Source organism: Centruroides vittatus, unplaced genomic scaffold (assembly GCF_030686945.1).
Source record: "Centruroides vittatus isolate TY-2023 unplaced genomic scaffold, ASM3068694v2 contig_1074, whole genome shotgun sequence".
Classification (NCBI taxonomy): Eukaryota; Metazoa; Arthropoda; class Arachnida; order Scorpiones; family Buthidae; genus Centruroides; species Centruroides vittatus.
In genome coordinates this window covers 707,673-726,096 of record NW_027120692.1, presented here as the reverse complement: position 1 = coordinate 726,096, position 18,424 = coordinate 707,673, and the positions used below count along the sequence as shown (strand labels likewise).

The 18,424-nt window shown below is 28.6% G+C and overlaps 1 protein-coding gene across 1 annotated transcript in view; it reads left to right on the top strand.

Annotated features, from left to right (window-relative positions):
• The window catches only part of Tfb4 (transcription factor B4), a 49,256-nt gene that overhangs the window by 11,944 nt on the left and 18,888 nt on the right, over window positions 1-18,424 (top strand). The window contains exons 3-7 of the mRNA XM_067267992.1: window positions 1,768-1,874; window positions 8,707-8,828; window positions 11,252-11,314; window positions 13,972-14,030; window positions 14,204-14,278. Coding sequence (XP_067124093.1) covers window positions 1,768-1,874; window positions 8,707-8,828; window positions 11,252-11,314; window positions 13,972-14,030; window positions 14,204-14,278 — 426 coding nt within the window. The remainder of the gene's footprint in view (window positions 1-1,767; window positions 1,875-8,706; window positions 8,829-11,251; window positions 11,315-13,971; window positions 14,031-14,203; window positions 14,279-18,424) is intronic.

The window sequence follows — 18,424 nt, the reverse complement described above, 5'->3', positions numbered from 1 at the left end:
TGTGTATTCCCTCTTCTTCACACACGTAATTAACCCAAAAAATAGGTCTTTACAAATGTTTTCAAACCTCAAACATCAGTTCTTCCTCAGGTAATACGAATTTCGTTGGAATTGCCATTCAAATCACTTCAAATTTGCCATAAATACATTCGAATGCACGTTTCGCGTTTACGTCGAAGAGTGGTTGTTACTAATTTCTGGTGCTGAGAAGGAGATTTGTAGTTTAACAGAAATAATTTTATTTCTACAGTCTTACTCATTTTACCCAAAGTTTTTATTAATTAGTAATTCCAGCTCACTATAATATTTTTTAGGACTGAAGAGGGGCACTAAGCCCAAAATGCATATCTTGTTAAATTATAGGAAATAAACCTACTTTTTCCATCAGAAAAGAGGGTTCCTGTGTGATTTGTTCTCAACAGCAACCTTGTGCTAATTCTGAAGGAAATACAACTAATTGAGAGAACAGTAAGCAATCAAGTACTAATAGTTAATTCCTTTTATGTTAAAATTTAAACATAGTCATCATAATTATATACTTTTGTATTTTAAAAATTAGCCTTAAAAAAAATTTAATATTTTTATCAGTTTGCTTTAATTTTTAATGAAGTTATAGTTTGGTCATTATTTAATGTGAAAATGAATGAAACAATAATGAAGTTGAATAATTTCACCATGTTTTTGATATATAAAATATATCTGCAATCAGCTATTATAAGGTCTGGTAGGACTCACCACTGATTACAAGGAGTGCCCAATGTAACTGAGGCTTAATATTTTCTCATAAGAAATGAATCAATAGCTGCCTTTTAATTTGTTCTTAGCAATGTGTGTACAGTTTTCTGTTTATTTGGAGTTTCTTCAATTTTGTTTTTGATCTGTAGGTTAGAAGTTGGGAAGGGTCATCTTTTACAATAAATGAGCTGCACATGTGAAATGCAGACTGAAATTTGGTCTGTGAATTTCACTTGAAAATTTTAAGTTTTGAATCTTAGTTTTAGAACAAGCAAGTCAGTTTGACTCACAGATTTTGTAGTCAAGTGCAAGCTTTGGTAAGGGCTTCAATATCTGAAAACTGTGACATGGTGTGACATTTACTTGCTGATTTTCAAAATATAGTTATCAGAATTGATAAGAAAGAATCTTTTTCTTTATAAGTAAAAATCTTGTTGCTAGTGTTGTTATAACGTTTAATGACAGTAAAAATTTATTAAGCAAAATTAAAATAATTTAAAAACTCGACATGTTTGGACTATATATTACAATGAATTTGTTGTTGTTTTTCTTGTCTTAGAATTTAATACTTAAACACAAATAATAATAATTTATGTACAGTTCTCTGATTTAACAGATTAATTGGGGTTGGGTGTTTGCTTTATCAAAAGATCATTAAGTTGAATGTATGTTAAAATTGTATTTTTAATAACAAACTTACATTGTATAAGATGTATTAAAATGTTATAATGTACATTGAATAATTTATAATTATGGACTTGTTGGTCTCTCTCACCTTTTAATATGTTCTGTTATTAAAATTATTAAATGGTTTATTAAAATGGTTCTAAATTTTTCATTTAGGACTGAAATTTTTTGTCTATTAAATCAGGATTCTTTAAAGTGAGAGCTTACAGTAATTTATTTATTATTAATTTTTCATGATAATTTATGTTCTTCGTTATTGCAAAAACAAAGTTTTTAATATAACAAGACTACTAAATGTTATACAATGATTAATGTAAAAAAATAATTTAATATTTTTTTTATCAGCATGTAATAACACAGTGCATTGATGGAATAATGGTGTTTTGCAATTCTCATTTAATGTTGAGTTCAAGAAATAAATTAGCTGTGATTGGTTGTTATACACACAAAAGGTAACCATTTAAATTGTTTTTATAATGAATGATTAAATTTTAATGAATTTTATTTTAGAAATGATTTTCTATTTTTTATATTAAGAAAATCTTTAGTTTGTTCCTAATGGTTTTGAGCCCTAACTTTGTTATATCAGGTTAAAAATCTGAAAAATTTAGCAAACATCTAAAACAATTTTCATTAAAAATGAAATGTAATGAAACATTTTAATAAATTTAATATCAATCAATGATATGGCTTTTCAAATACTATTAGTTACTCTGAAGGGTGTCATGGAAGTTGCATTATTCCCTGAGGTTTTGTTCTTACAGAGAAGCTATCAAGACACATTATATGTCAGAACATACCTTATACCTTACTTGTCCAGCTACCCATATAAAATTGCTAATAATTTATTTAAAGTGTATCAATAGCTCTGTTTTTGAAAACAAATATACTTTTAATAATTTATCATTTCTACAGAATGAAATTCATGGAACTTTTGAAGTTCTTAATTTTTAATAGCATTCTTCATTCTATTTGCAAGAAGACTTTAATTTTGCAATTCTGCTTTATATTTGCATTAACACGTTGACTGCCATCTACGAGATGACTCGTAGTTACCGTTTCTGCCTAGGACGCCACCTACAAGTTATATCGTAGTTTGTTTCCTTGCCATATTTGTGCAGCTACGATGTAATTCGTAGTATATCAGTGTAAATATGAATAGATAGCTTCAGGGGCAAGAATAAAAAATCAAGTTTGGCTTACATGAACAGAACATTTATTAATAAATGAACAGAAAATATAATCATAAAAAGTTTATTCAAAATCGAAAGCAAAACAATATTTTTATTGTTTGTGATAATTTATAAAACAGAAATATAAATTTAAACGAACAGAAAATATTATAAAATGTTTATTTAAAATCAAAAGCAAAACGATATTTTTATTGTTTGTGATAATTTTTAAAACAATCTTCTATGCAAAGGGCTGGCTTCTCAAGACAGATTGGACAGAAATAACGCGTTTCTCGGCGTTTTTTAGCTTTGGTACAAATTCGACATGGCTTTGTCAGATGATGTTTTTTCTGAGTAGATGGGATACTCTGTAAATAGTGGAGCTTCTGCAATTTAATTTTTTTTGAAACTGGTTGAATCTCTTCTCCAATTAACGCTTTGACGAATGCTTCTCTAAACTTTATAAGTTTTATTTTAGAAGAAGTTGCTTTTTGAAAGAGTTTGTGCGCATTATGTATATATATTTCTATAATATGTAATGCAACCTTTTTGGGCCATCTAATAGTCTTTCTTAGAGCTGTGTAGTACGATAGCATTTGATCTGATCGTCAATGCCAGACATTCCATGATTATAATCTCGAATTATATTCGGTTTCATCGAACATTTTCCATTGCGATTGAACACCTCTACCATTTCAACAACGTGCATGTTTGAAATGGTAAGGACTTCTCGTTTGTCTTTCCATTTACATACAGTAACAGGACCATTTCGCTGCCAAATAAACTCCCCCATCCTCACCAAAAATTTTGTCAGATTCTGAATCACTTAGATTAGTGTAGTAATCAAGTTGTTTTTTACTCAGTGGTCTTTTCTTATCCATTTTGGGATATTTATAATTTGATTATAAAAATAAATAAAAAATAACACACTCAAAAAAGACGTAATGTGATGTGTTCGCCTCTATATCCGATTTATTACTAATGAATTTAGACGCACATCTCCGATTGGCTGTAGCGAAGTGACAGGACGAATCGTGTCTGTGCACGAATTAACTCGTAGTTTGGCTTTAGCGAAGAGCTTTCTGTTACATAAGCCAACTACGAGATAATTCGTAATACCTTTATTTTAAGAAAAACACATTCTATATGCTATTTGATTATTACTATATACTCTGATTAGAGTTTTTAATAATATAATATAATTAAATTAAGTTGGCGTTTTACAACAGAATCCTAAAAAGTCACGTGGCAGTCAACGTGTTAATATTATTTTCAGAAATGAAGATTTTCATCTATTTGTAAACCAACTAATTGCAATTTTATTGCTATTATTATTTTTTGTAACAAACTACTTAACATAATTTTTAATATATCAAACCAAATTACAGTAAGTACATTTCAATACTATTTTTCATTTGTTTTCTTTTGTCAAAATTATCTTTATTATCTAATACTTAGCAAATTATAGCAAACTAAGAAGTCTGTATTTTTTTTTTTGTAATTATCTCAATTAACTAGTTGGTAGAGATATGAGGCTTATCAAACTGCAATGGAGCCAAATAACTGAGATCACATTGAGAAATTAAGACTTTTATCAGTGGAATGCATTTTGGTCCACAATAAAGCTGCCTCATCTACAATGATATATCAGGTCAGTCCATAAGTTAGTGCGTATTTTTATCTACAAAAAAAGCAGCAAAAAATTTTAATTAAATTTTATTTCAATCTATAATGTATTCACCATTATTTTGTACAATTTCTTGCCATCTAGATGGTAGCTTTTTAATCCCGTCTTCGTAAAATGATTTCGGTTTTGAATCAAAATATTCAGAAATAGCCTTTTTTACATTGTTCTCATCCTCAAAAGTTTTCCCTTTTAAAAAATTCTGCAAACTGCAAAAAAGATGATAATCACTGGGAGCAATATCTGGCAAATATGGTGGATGAGGTAAAATTTCCCAGTTGTAGCTTTCAAGTTTCTGTACAGTTATTTTTGCAGCGGGTGGTCTGGCATTATGCTGCAAGAGAACCTGCTTTCTGTTCACTAACGACGGTCGATTTTTAAAAAATTTTTCATTTAAACGCTCTAATTGCTCACAATACATTTGAGCTGTAATTGTTTGATTAGGTTCTAACAGCTGAAAGTGAATTACACCTGACATATCCCACCAAACAGACAAAAGAATTTTTTTTGGATGCAACCCACCTTTTGCAGTCGGTTTTGGCTGCTTGTCACGATCCATCCATTGTCTTTTTCTCATCACATTATTATAGAGGATCCATTTTTCGTCTCCAGTAACCAGCCTACCAAGAAAAAGGTTCTAAAGCAATACCGGATAAAAGAGACGTGCAAATGTTTACACATTGTTGTCGGTTAGCTATTGACAGTTCATGTGGTATCCATTTTCCTAGCTTTGAAACTTTTCCGATTTGTTGTAGGTGTCTACGAACAGTTCCATGGGATGAATTTAAACGTTCCACAATTTTATTAACTGTTAAAGATGGTTCTGCTTCAACTAGTGCAGAGAGAACATCGTCATCAAAGTCAACGGGTCTTCCAGTACGAGCCTTATCCTCCACACTAAACTCATTGTTTCTAAATCTTTCAAACCATTCTGCGCAGTCCTTGCACTAATTACAATTTGATTATGTACAGTATTTCTTTTTTTGGCTGCATTTGTAGCCTTCTCACAACTTAAAAAGTATAAAACATGTCTTTTGTATTCGTCGGTTACTTCCATTTTAACGAAAATAAACAACTGAAATGTTCACAATTCTGAACAGTATTATATGAATGAGATCCAATTTAACACTTCGGTGTAAAAATTATCACATTAGACTGACATTTTTAACAGCAAAACAAGATTTTTCTCAAGGTCATAAAAATGCGCATGGACTTATGGACTGACCTGATAAATACAGATGCCTACAATAGTTGTAAAAAACACCCATATTTAACATTTAGCTTAATGTATACATAAAAAATTTTACAAAGGGAAAAACAAACTTACAATATTTAACAACAGTAACATGTTACATGGTTACAGTGTAATTGATCAAACTTCCATCTGATTACAATTTCTACTCGCAGTTCAAACAGACAATTCTTCATGACACTGAATGTGAGGGTCTGTTGTGCACCAAAATGCATTCCACATATAAAAGTCTTAATTTCTCAATGTGATCTTGATTACTTGACTCCATTGCAATTTAAGCCTCATATCTCTGCCAACTAGTTAATTGAGATTATTATTAGATGAATTTTTTAAAGGCAAAAAGCTTACAGCTATAAGAAATTTTTATTCTTTATTTGTTTTTATTATTTTTTGACTTTTTTGTTGTTGTTATTTTGTGATTATGTGTACTTTGAATGTATAGCTTTATGTATTTCTGTATTGTAATTTCATTTGAAAAGTGTCGACTTTAAATTTTGTTTCAAATTAAGTTAAGTTTTTTTTATTAAAAACAAATGTAAGAGTCAGTCAGTACAACATATAAATTTTATGCTTTTAATAAATGAATATATTTCATCATTATATTTTTTTCATTTTTAAATTTTTAGTAAATAAAGGCCAAGCATGCATGCATATGTATTTTGCTTACAAAAAATACTGTTTTGTCCACTTAAGATTAAAAGTTTGTTCCTCCTGTATGCAATGTTTTGCTCCTTGTTTTGATTCAAGACAAATTTTGAAAGAGAAAAATAATAAGGTTTTCCTCAAAAATTTAGTTTGAATGAAGAAGTAGATGGCTAAATTTTAACTATAATTTTTATTGCTATCATTTATTAAAGCCATATCTTTCTTTTTTTTTTTATATTAAATTATCAGTCTCTAAACTTTGTGTTAAAAAAAATTATTTTCATAAATTTAAAAAAGCTTTTCATTTTTATAGATACTGTATCATTATAGAACTATTACATAATGAATCCATTACCAATTTTATTTGAATAATAACTACTCTCAAATAGTAACTGAATTTTGTCCTTAAAACTTGAAATAATAACACATTTTGAGTATTCAGAGCAGCTATGACAGGGAACTCAACTTTGTTTTGTTCTAACTTACTTATTGGGCTGCAATTTGAAAAAATTGTAGTTTTATAAATTTCCACTGTCTTCTATTTGTCTGTCTTTCCTTAATCTCAAGAATGGAGTTAAAGACCAGATATGGAAACCTTAGGGGCAGGAGGCCCAAATTAACTATATGCAAACTTTCATTGCAAACTGGAAGTCATGTTATCTCAAAAATTTCCCCTGAAAGCAGTTAGATAGATGACTGGCATGACTCTGTTGTAACAGGAAAAATATGATGTACAGGGGCAAGACACTGCTAATTTGAAGATGGAGGGCATATATTTTAAATTAAATAAATTAAAAAATATCATTATAAAAATTGCAGCCCAGCATTGTGATGATTTCACAATAAAATAATTACTTGTTATGTTTACTTTCTTGCGTAGACACAATGCAGTGACAGTTGATTTAAAACACTGGGCAAATTTTCATCCTTGATTCGGTTGGATCCAGTGTTTTAAATCAACTGTCACTGCATTGTGTCTATGCAAGAAAGAAAACATAAAACACAGTTTCCTCAGGATAGAATTGTTATGTTTAGTTACATTTATTTTGGGGATTTTGTTTAGTTATGGGTAACTACTACACATTTCTGATTAGAAAAATAAATAATAACCACAGGTGAATAAAAAAAGGATTTCAAAACTATTTTATTTATTGATAAAATCTTTATTGCATAATTAAAACTAGAGTTGCTGCTAGCAGGGAACAAATAAAACATAGATCCATCAAGATACATAAATGTGGTTAGTGGTAACTTTAATGGCATTATATCAATAGCTACTGTGTAAATCACTGATTACAACATAGTAATATGTGAAGAGAGAATTATTAATGTTGCTAGGAATGTAAACTGTGGATTGCTTTGATATATTTCTAATTATTACTTTGACTATGTAAATCAGTTTAACCATCAAATTATTTTTGCATTATCATCACATTTATTGAATTCATTACCAGCCATTGTTGTTTATATTCTACATATTTATATACTGCCATTATTTGTTTGTAATTTTCTTATTACTGGTATGTAGAAAGTAACAGCCATAAAGAAAGTTATTTCAAGTATAATTTGCTTTAAAAAACAAACTTTCAAAAATAAATATTTAAATACTGTTTTAATAACAAACATTAAATAAGTTTGTGCAAAGGAAATAATAATCACCTTCAAATAGTAACTACAGAGAAAATATGCAGTTTAAAATAGTAATCATGATTATTATTTAAAAAAAAAAAATACAGGTATTTAGTAATTCTACAATGATATCAGTGAGAAACTAGTTTAAGATTTTCTGCCTAATGAAGATTGATTTAATATATGTAATTCATACTGTTAAATATAAAATAAGATTTTTAAAAAAATTATTTATTTTTAACATTTACATATTTAATTTTATTGTATTGTATATATTAAGATTTCAATATATGGTCATCCCCTTACTTAACATCAGTAATCTGAAAATTCTACAGGAAGAAGTTAATTGAGAGCAGCCTATTTCCCATTATTTTATATTGAAAAAATTATCAGTTACATCAAACCAAATTCCAAACCAACTTTCTAAATTGTAACTAAAACAATAAAATATATATATCAAAGTAATTAATTATGAAAAAATATCAAATGCTTAAACCATTGCTTTTTGATGACCAAACAATATGGTTTTCATTTTTCCTCTGTGGGCTCTAAGGTTTTTTTATATCCATTGTGGGTTCAGCCGGGCTCACAAAGAAGGTGACTGAGTGTGAGGGATAGCACTTGAGATCTAGGATAGACTACCATAAAATTTTTCAGGTTGATTACACAGATTTTTTTCCTAGGTCTGATAGAATGGGTTGACTACTTTAACCATCTAGCCCCATCACAAAATTTGAGAATTAAGAACCGAAAGACATTCTATTGGGAAAAAGTTCAGCTGGAATGTCTGTATGTCTATATATATTTATAATATATATATATATGTGTGTGTGTGTGTATGTGTGTATGATATATATGTGTATGTATAATAAAAAAATTGTAATTTTTTATTTTTTTTCTAGTTGCTTTCTTTATCCTCATCAGAATGCAAAAACTGTTCTTCAGTCTAAAGATGGACAATATGAATTATTTTCTGAAGTTGATAATTCAATTAAAGAAAATATCAAAAGTCTTGTTCTAGAGAGTAAGAATATTTTTATGAATTAACTATTTATATGTAGATAGTCTATATCAGGGATGGGCAACCCGTGGCCCTTGGGCTGCATGCGGCTCACAGTAATATTTTTTGCGGTTCGTGTGGCATAAAATATGAATAAATATAACAATTTCCCAGCTTAATGATATATTCAACAAAAATTCAAATGCTATTTTCTACAACTTATATTCATGAAAAGTTTTTTCGCAATGAATTTAGTAAAAATTAAAACAAGAAACCAGCTAACAGACACATCAAAACTAATTTAAAACTAGCGGTGACTAATATTTAACCAAATATTTTTGATATATTACATTTAAATCAGTGCCAGAAGCTATATTAAGTATACATATGCTAATTTATAATTATATATGAATAAAGAATTGTGATTTACCGACAGTTCCCCCTCTTTTCTCTTGTGTGCGGCCTGCGTTAGTTCAAAAGTTTTGAAATGTGGCCCTTACGTAGAAAAAGGTTGCCCATCCCTGGTCTATATAATTGTATTTATTATAATATAACTTGCATGATATCAAATTATGTAATTAAATTTCAACAATGTAAATACACAGTATCAGTAATATCATATTGTTTGGTAATTTTATTAATATTATAGTCATTATTTAGCTCAATAGAATACAACAGTGGTTGGCTTTGGTAATATCAATACTGTATAGCCAATTTTGTCAATGTAGCCATAAATTTATGTATAATGAGGGAATCCAGGGTTAAGAGAGAATTCTCTTGCTTGTGTTTGGCTTCAGATCTGTTAGGTTCGCCAACTTTGTCAGTAGATGGGATCGTAGAATAATTTCATAGTTACAGGAAGTTCTTACGATCTTCCCTTTTGATTTTTTCCTGATACCAGCCTAATTACGACATTAGGCCTGCAATGTAAAGTTCTTATACTTTTGTCTGAGGGGAGGACTCTTGGATTTCCGATAAGATGTCAGAATATATTTAAGATTAAGAATGAGACCATTTTAAACAAACTAAAGCAAAATTTAATAAAAATGAAAATACAAACAAGAGGTTAAGTATAGACAGTTTCTAACGTCCTATTCAAACGCAAGAGAGAGAGAGTTTACATCATTATAAACATACTACCTCAGTTAACAATTGCTGATCTTTTCATCAGACAAACAGACAATTGGTCTTTCATTGATATTCTTTTTCTGGAGAGGTTAATTAGCGATACTCAGCTGACGGTTGTCAATATATTGGTCAAATTGGGACTGGAGGAGGATTACTGTAGGTTGGAACATAACAATAAAAACAGCAAAAAATGTGAAATGGCAAAACAGCCTTGAATGGTGGGAAATTGCCCTTTTTATATGTAAGTCCCTTCCAATCGAAATTTGGGGTTTGTATCAGCTGAAAGGGTATGTACTGTACAAATGAGTCAAATGGCCAAATGTTTGTTAAAATTTGAGATTGCTCTTGTGAAAGGAAGTTCGATTTCCCTTTTTGACACAAAAGTGACAAAAGTATTGCCTTTTTTGATGGGAAAAATTACTTTAATATAATTTCTTGGATTTATTAAGGTAGTTTATATTTGAAAGGAAAATGTCTTTTGTTTCTAATTTATGAAGAGATAGCAGTCTGGACCAAGGCTCAAATTCTAGTCATTTCTTTAGATTGATTAATTAAAATGGGTTTTTGTAATAAATTTTATACTATATTTTTGGATTCTTACATATAACTATCATTTAATGTATATTAGTATTTTAAATAAATCCTGAGGGTCTACTGCAAATTTAAAAATTTGAATTTTTTTTTTATTTGTGAATAGAGCATATTAGGATTAGTGTGTCAATCAATATAAATTATTAATTAGTACATTATATTTTTATTTTATTCATATTTATACATTATTATAACAACTGAACATATCTTGCACATGTTAAATTTGTTCTTAATATATGTTTTTAAAATATGTTTGATTTAATGGAGTTTTGCAATAGTGAAACTCCTTCCCCAACTAGTCCATTAAATTGAAAGTCTACTGTATTATTAAAAAAAGATGTTAGGCTGACACCAAACCATAAAAATTCAAAATCATTGGTTGGCACTTCAGAATATAATTTATATCTATAATACCAATGATTATTACTTCTTATTTGCACTTCATTTAATAATGTAATATTTAATTACATTACTTAAATTACATACATTATTTATTTTATAATTTATTTATCATAGACAAAGTTTAGAATTTTAATACTTGACTTATACCATTGATTTTTTCCCTCTCTATTTGAATTTTTTTTTCTATTTGAAATCTTTATTTTGATTTACATGTGTTACTTTATTATTTGTAAATATAAGTATCTATTTAGGAATTATTTAATACTTTTCTAATTTAAGGATTAGTTATAATTAAATAATATAATTATTTATATATTTTTTTATAGATACACAAGAAATTGTCTCAACTGATTCACTTCTTGCAGGTGCAATCTGCATGGCATTATGCTGTATCTTTTATTTTTATGCTTTATGTTTTTATTTATTATAAGTATATGAGTTTTTGAATATTAGATCATTGGTCATTACACTTTCAGCATCTATGAAATCCTCATTTCTGAGTATTATTTTTTTGGAACTCTTAAGCAATTATGCTTAAAGAAATAGTGTGAAAACACTTCAATTTTTTTTTTATTTGCTAAGTAATAAAGCTTCTTATAGTTAAAATGTAGTTTAGAAATTTCTATTTTTTAATATTTTTTAATGAAAATAAAAGTTTCTTATAAATATCTTTACAAAACCCTTGAAGATTGCTTTTGAATATTGGTATTTTAGATCAATTGTGATTTATTATTTATTTACTTAAAATAATAAATTTATTATTCTCAACAAATAAAAAGAAAGATTTATTTAATATTATTATTAATTTCATATTCTTTAAATTCATTTTGTATTTAATATTTTTAATGTCATTGGTAAAAACATTTGTTGATTATAGATTTCTGTTGGATATGTTATGAATATATGTGAGAAAACTACAGAAACTTTGACTCCAAAAATCTCAAAACAATATCAGTGATTTTTCCATGTGCATGGGAGTTGTGCACAAAGAATTTTTACTGGAAGAGCAGTGAGCTTGGAAGTTTACAAAAGAGTGAAAGATCAACTGTTGAAGGGAATTTGGCACATTAGGTTGGGCATGACAAAATTTGACAACTGATTCTTGCTGCACAACAATGTGTCCAAACATACTGCAGGCATTGTCAAGCAGTTTCTCAGATAAAAAGCATTATAATTCTTAAGCATCCATTTTACTATTGGATTTGCACTTGCCAATTATTTTCTGTTGTTCAAAATCAAATTCTACTAATTGATACTATTTTGACACTATTATAGATGTCCAGAAGGATTTGTCTCTTGAGTTGAAGAAGGTTCAGCAAATTGAGTTCTTCAGAATCATCCAGAAGCTATATGTATATGCCTACAGGTTTATAGAGTTAGAAAGGATGTTTGTTGAAAGTTAGAGTAATAAACTCTTTCTTCCAGATTTTAATTCTTTTGAATTTTCCTAAAACTTTTCAGATGAATTGTATATTATTCATATGTTGTCATGAATTTGTTCCAAAACCATTAAAGGCACCTACATGTTTGCCTTGACTTTAGTGTGCTCTCATTCATTTTCTGTGCATTAATTCATGCTTTAAATGAGCAATTATTTATTGTGACATTGTTACAATGCTGGGCTGCAATTTGTAATCATATTCTTGACTTATTTAATTTAAAATATATGTTCTCTATCTTAAATTAGTAGTGTTTTGCCCCTTGTGCATCATACTCTTCTTGATAACACCAGAGCCATGCCAGTCATCTATATAACTATTCAGAGAAAAATTTTTGAATTGAATTCACATGACTTCTGGTCTAGACTGGAAGTTTATATATAGTTAATCGGGGCCTCCTACCCCTAAGCTTTCCATATCTTGTCTTGACTTTCATTTATCTAACACCATTTTTGAGATTAAAGAAGGACAGACAGACGGATGACAATGGGGATTTATAGGTCTACAATTTTCAAATTGCAGCCAATGATATTACTAAACATTTATTTGAGCTAATATGTTTCTGGTTATTTTCCTCTGTATATAATTACTCTGAGAGAACTGTTTTATAGATTCTCTTTAGAAGTTGGCTGTTAATTTTGTTCTATTTTAGTTCTCTATAATAAATGGAAGTTAAGAAATCGACTCTCTAACTTATGTCATTGGATATCATTGACATTAAAATTTTGTTACTTAAATGCTAAAATAAACTAAAAATTTTATCTGAGGAAACCGTGTTTTATGTTTTCTTTCTTGCGTAGACACAATGCAGTGACAGTTGATTTAAAACACTGGGCAAATATTTTAAATCAACTGTCACTGCATTGTGTCTACGCAAGAAAGAAAAAATAAACTAAAAATATTATTATTATATATTTAATTAATATGTAATATATGATAAATAAAATATAAATGAAATATATGATAAATAAAGTATAAATGAAATAAAAGAGTAAAACAATTGTCATTTGATGGTTATTTGTGTCTTTGACACTTAATGCAGTTTTGTTTCAAATATTCTGTTTTACTTATTATAATAACATCAACAATTCTAAACTGCATATCAGAAATGTCACATTTTCACTGGCCATTTCAGAAATTAGGTATAGGGTGTTGTGGGCTAAGCAAAGTTTCATTATATTCTCTGTATGTATTACATGACAGGAGTATTTGTACTTTTCCTATGGGATTTACAATGTCAATTTTATTTATGACCATTACATTCCTAGAATTAATTTATTTCAAAAAGTTAATTTTATATTATTTGCATATTATTGACATTACACATTGTCAATAATTTCAAATTATACACCCCCACAACTGCTGTAAATAATTGGGTTATAATTTGGAAGTATTAATTACGGCAGTTGTAGGTGTCTGTCTGCTATGCATCAAGTTTCAGTTGATGTTTATATTTGTAAATTTAAAATTAATGTAGATATTGTTAAATGATTTTATTTTGGTAATGTATAAATATGATAAATATGAATCATAAAATTTAAATTTCAGCAAACAATTCGATTTAAAAAAAATCAATTTTCTATCGTATTTTCCTATATATTAATCAGATATTAATCGCATTAGAAAAGAACAGTTGACTAATAAAAATATACCTTCAAGAATTTTGGTAAGAGTACATTTTTCTGAAATATTAATTTTAATAATAGAAACTATAAATAAATTAAAATTTTTATTAAATATGAAGATCTGATATATTAAATTTCATTTTTATTTGCATTAAAATTGTTTTGATAAATTGACAAAGAGTAGTTTAAAATTAATGCTGAAACAATATTTTAGGTTTTTACATCGTCGGGTGATAATGCATCCCAGTATATGAATTTTATGAATGCATTCTTCACTGCACAAAAAGAGGTATATATTTTAGTAATAGATTTTATTGATAATGTAGACAATTCTTTAAAACATCAAATAGTATTTGGATATTGTTTGTAATTAACTGTACAAATGTTAATTATAAATATTTTCTTACTGTGATTAGTTTTGATTAATATCTTATCAGTTTTTCACATTCTGTTCAATTTGTAAAACTAATATGAAATCACAAATGAAACTTATTATTGTCAAAAATAAGTAATTTTTGGGGGCGTGTTCTTCCGTCGAGGCTACTGGCGAATTTTTTGAAGCACTCGGCTTTCTACACCAAGAATAAGAATTTTATCGTTTTTTAAACATTAACTATCACTAATAAGTTAAAACTGTTATTATTAATTATTTATTATAACTTATATTGGCTATATCAAAAATAATTATTATGCAACGCTCACCACCCAAACGAGGAAGACCTCCATTAAGTCGTGCCCAACCAGGAACAAAGAAGAACCAGTCATCTCCATCAAGCTCTAAAACAATAATGGACTTTAATTTTTGCCCCGAAGAAAACCTTCAGGAAGAAAGTATCGAAAAAGGAAATCATACTCGAAAACCATCGCAAACTGGTTCAAATGAAACTCCAGGTGAGTCAACTATCTCTGAACAAACTTCGACTAACAAACCGGACATTTCCTTAGACACCACTAATTCTATGCTTTGGGACAAAATTTTGGTCTTGATAAATAAAACTAACGACAAACTATTTAATCAAATGATAATTATCAAACAAGAACTTGATACTATTCACTGAAATATTCGAGAAACGAAAGAAACTCAGAAAAAAATGGAAGCAGAGATCAATAGCTTGAAGCAAGAAATAGATAAGCTACAAACGGATAAAGATCTATCACAATTTAAAATGGATTCGTTAACAAACGAACTACGTTACAACAATATAATTATTTATAATTATCCAACTTCTAAAAACACTTCAAAAGCAGAAATACTCAACTTTATTACTAATACATTAAACTTACAAGAAATAATTCAAAAGGATATACTTGAGATTATTCAACTGTCAAAAACTCCAAATCTAACAATTAGAATCACTTTCAATAATAACCAAACGAGAGACCTCATTTTTTCTTCATTTATACGTAGAAAACAACAAAATCTTCTCGGTGACTGGCAAAATGCCCAGATCTCTCCGGACCTAACTATTAACTCAAGAACTAGACGTAAAAATTTACTATCAAACTTTCACGAACTACGGAAACAAAATCCCCAGGTAAAACTACGGAACGATATTTTAATAATTGGACGAGAAAAGATAACTTACAGTATAAGAACGGGAAAACTGGTATATGTCGATACATTTCTCCCATCATCAGAAATACCAACTATATCTAAATGACAGATCAACAAGAGAGAGAAAACTCAATATCGCGAATCATGTACTAAAAATCAACATTTAACAATAATAAATTGGAATAGCCAAGGCCTCAAAAATAAAATACCACAACTAAATAATTTTAATTTAAAGCACGATCCGGATATTATCGCAATTACTGAAACCTGGATAACCTCAGAATCAATCTATAACTCAAGCTTCTTTGAAAACTATACATTGGTATCAACTTTAGCAAAAAAACAAATAGGTCCAGGTTGTCCAAGCGGAGGCCTGTGTTTACTAATAAAAAAAGGTCTTTGTAAAATTCTACAGACAAAAAAAATCTAACAACTTCATTTTGCTACTTATTCAATTCATGAAACCAACTTTAAATAATACTACGAATAACCTAATGAATTTGATGCTCATATATAATCCACCTGAAGACATATTAATATTGAATGAAATTTCTAAACAAATAGAACTTTGGCACTACATGACTCCTTACTGCTTATTAGTCGGCGATTTCAACGCGAGAATTGCAGAGATAATGGACTCTGAATATACTGGCAACAACCTTTTAATACAAAATATTCGTCAATCAAAAGATAAGCACTTAAATAACCTCGGTCAAAAGTTAATTGAAATAATAAAAAATCTCAAAATGTATATAATAAACGGACGGATTAAGAATGATATCCCTGCTGAATATACCTGCCTAACTCATAATGGAAAATCAACTATTGATTACACGATGTGTTCGGAGCTATTATTGGATTACTGCTTACGATTTGATGTTCTTGATTTTGATATTTCGGATCACTTTCCCACAAAAACAACTTTCTTATTCTTTATGGAAAAAACTCTAAAAATATCTTGGAAGGAAAAATAAGCATACAATATAAACTAAATAAATACGCCAATGAATTTGAAAACCAATTTGATAATATACCGAAAATTACAGAATTTAACAGTGAAGAAATATATAACCTAATGATAAATATAATGAATAATTATATAACTGTGAATAGCGACAGGAAGAAACTTCATAAAAAACCTGAACAGGGATGGTTTGACTACGACTGCCATAATATGAAAAAGGAAAAATTAGCAAAACTAAAAACGTTCAGACTATATTCAAATGAAATCAACTTTAATAATTATAAGGATGCTAAACGAATGTATAATAACCTAATTAAGACAAAAAAGAAAAACTATTTTAGAAAGCTCGAATCAAATTTAATTCAATGTAATAAGGACAATAAACTTTTTTGGTCCACTGTAAGGAAATACCGACCTAAACCTTGTATAAACGAAATCTCTACAACCATTGACTTTGATACCTGGAAAAACTTTTTTCAGCGTTACCCAAGTATTTACCTGAAACCTTTAACAATAAATAGCGCTAAAGATTACGACGAATATCTAGATGCCGATTTTACAATCGAAGAATTAAATAATGCAATTCAAAAAACTAAAAGCCACACAGCTTCAGGTCATGATAATATTCCCACGAAATTTTTAAAATTAATGTCTAATAGCTCTAGATCAAAATTACTTCATTTATATAACACTATGTATAAAACATCTACTTTTCCCGAGTCTTGGAATACAGTTAATCTAACCATGATTTATAAAAAGGGTGACAAATCATCTCCAAATAACTATAGACCTATCGCATTGCTATCAACGTTAAGAAAATGTTTTACCTCCATAATAGCAAACAGGTTTCAACAATGGACTAAAACTAATGATTTAGAAGCCAAATTTCAATACGCCTTTACAAAAAACAAAGGAACAGAATCTGCTATATTTATCCTATTAATGATAATTCAACTACATCTTTTAAAAAAACACAGGAAAGTCTACACCGCATTTATAGACATTAAAAAAGCCTTCGACTCAATCTACACACCACTATTAATAAATAAATTAAAAGCTAGTGGTGCAAGTATCAAATTCACTTCTTCAATAAAACAATTATATGGTAATTATACTGTTAGAATCAAACATGATAATTCGATATCTCCTCCTCTAAATCTTTCACGTGGTGTTCTACAAGGAGATCCTCTGTCACCATATCTGTTTAATTTTTATTTAAGGGACATTGATCAACTTTTTAATTATTCCTCAGATGGCATTGAGATAAACAATACCTCTTTTCATTACATCCTTTTCGCTGACGACTTAGTAATTTTGGCTCCAAACAAAATATCTCTGCAACGCAAAATCAATCAACTTAATCAGTATCTCAACTCAATTTACCTTGAAATAAATCCTACAAAAACCAACATTGTCATATTTCGCAAAAACAAAAAACTAGCTAACAAGGATTTGAAAATTTACCACGAAAACACTCTACTACAAATAACTAATGAAGTCAAATATTTGGGAGTAGAATTTGATTGGAACTTAACCTTTAAGCATCAAGTGTCAAAATTAAATGTCAGAGTCAAAAAGGCAATTGATAACCTCTTATTTTTATGTTCAACAATGAAAACGTCAAATTTAAATATCCATCTTAAGCTTTATAATACTACAATAAGTCCTATCATTTATTATGCCAGTCCAATTTGGAGCTTGGACTACATTTATAGTCTTGAATCTTTGCATATCTATTTCCTACGTAAATTGCTGCAACTAGAAAATACTATACCTGGATATGCCATTCGACACGAAACATCTCGTTCCTGGATCTTTCCTCAATTGTTAAAAAGAATAATAAAATTTTACTACAGACTTAAATATAAAAGTGACGACAATATTAAATCATTATACCAAGAAATGGTAAAACAAAG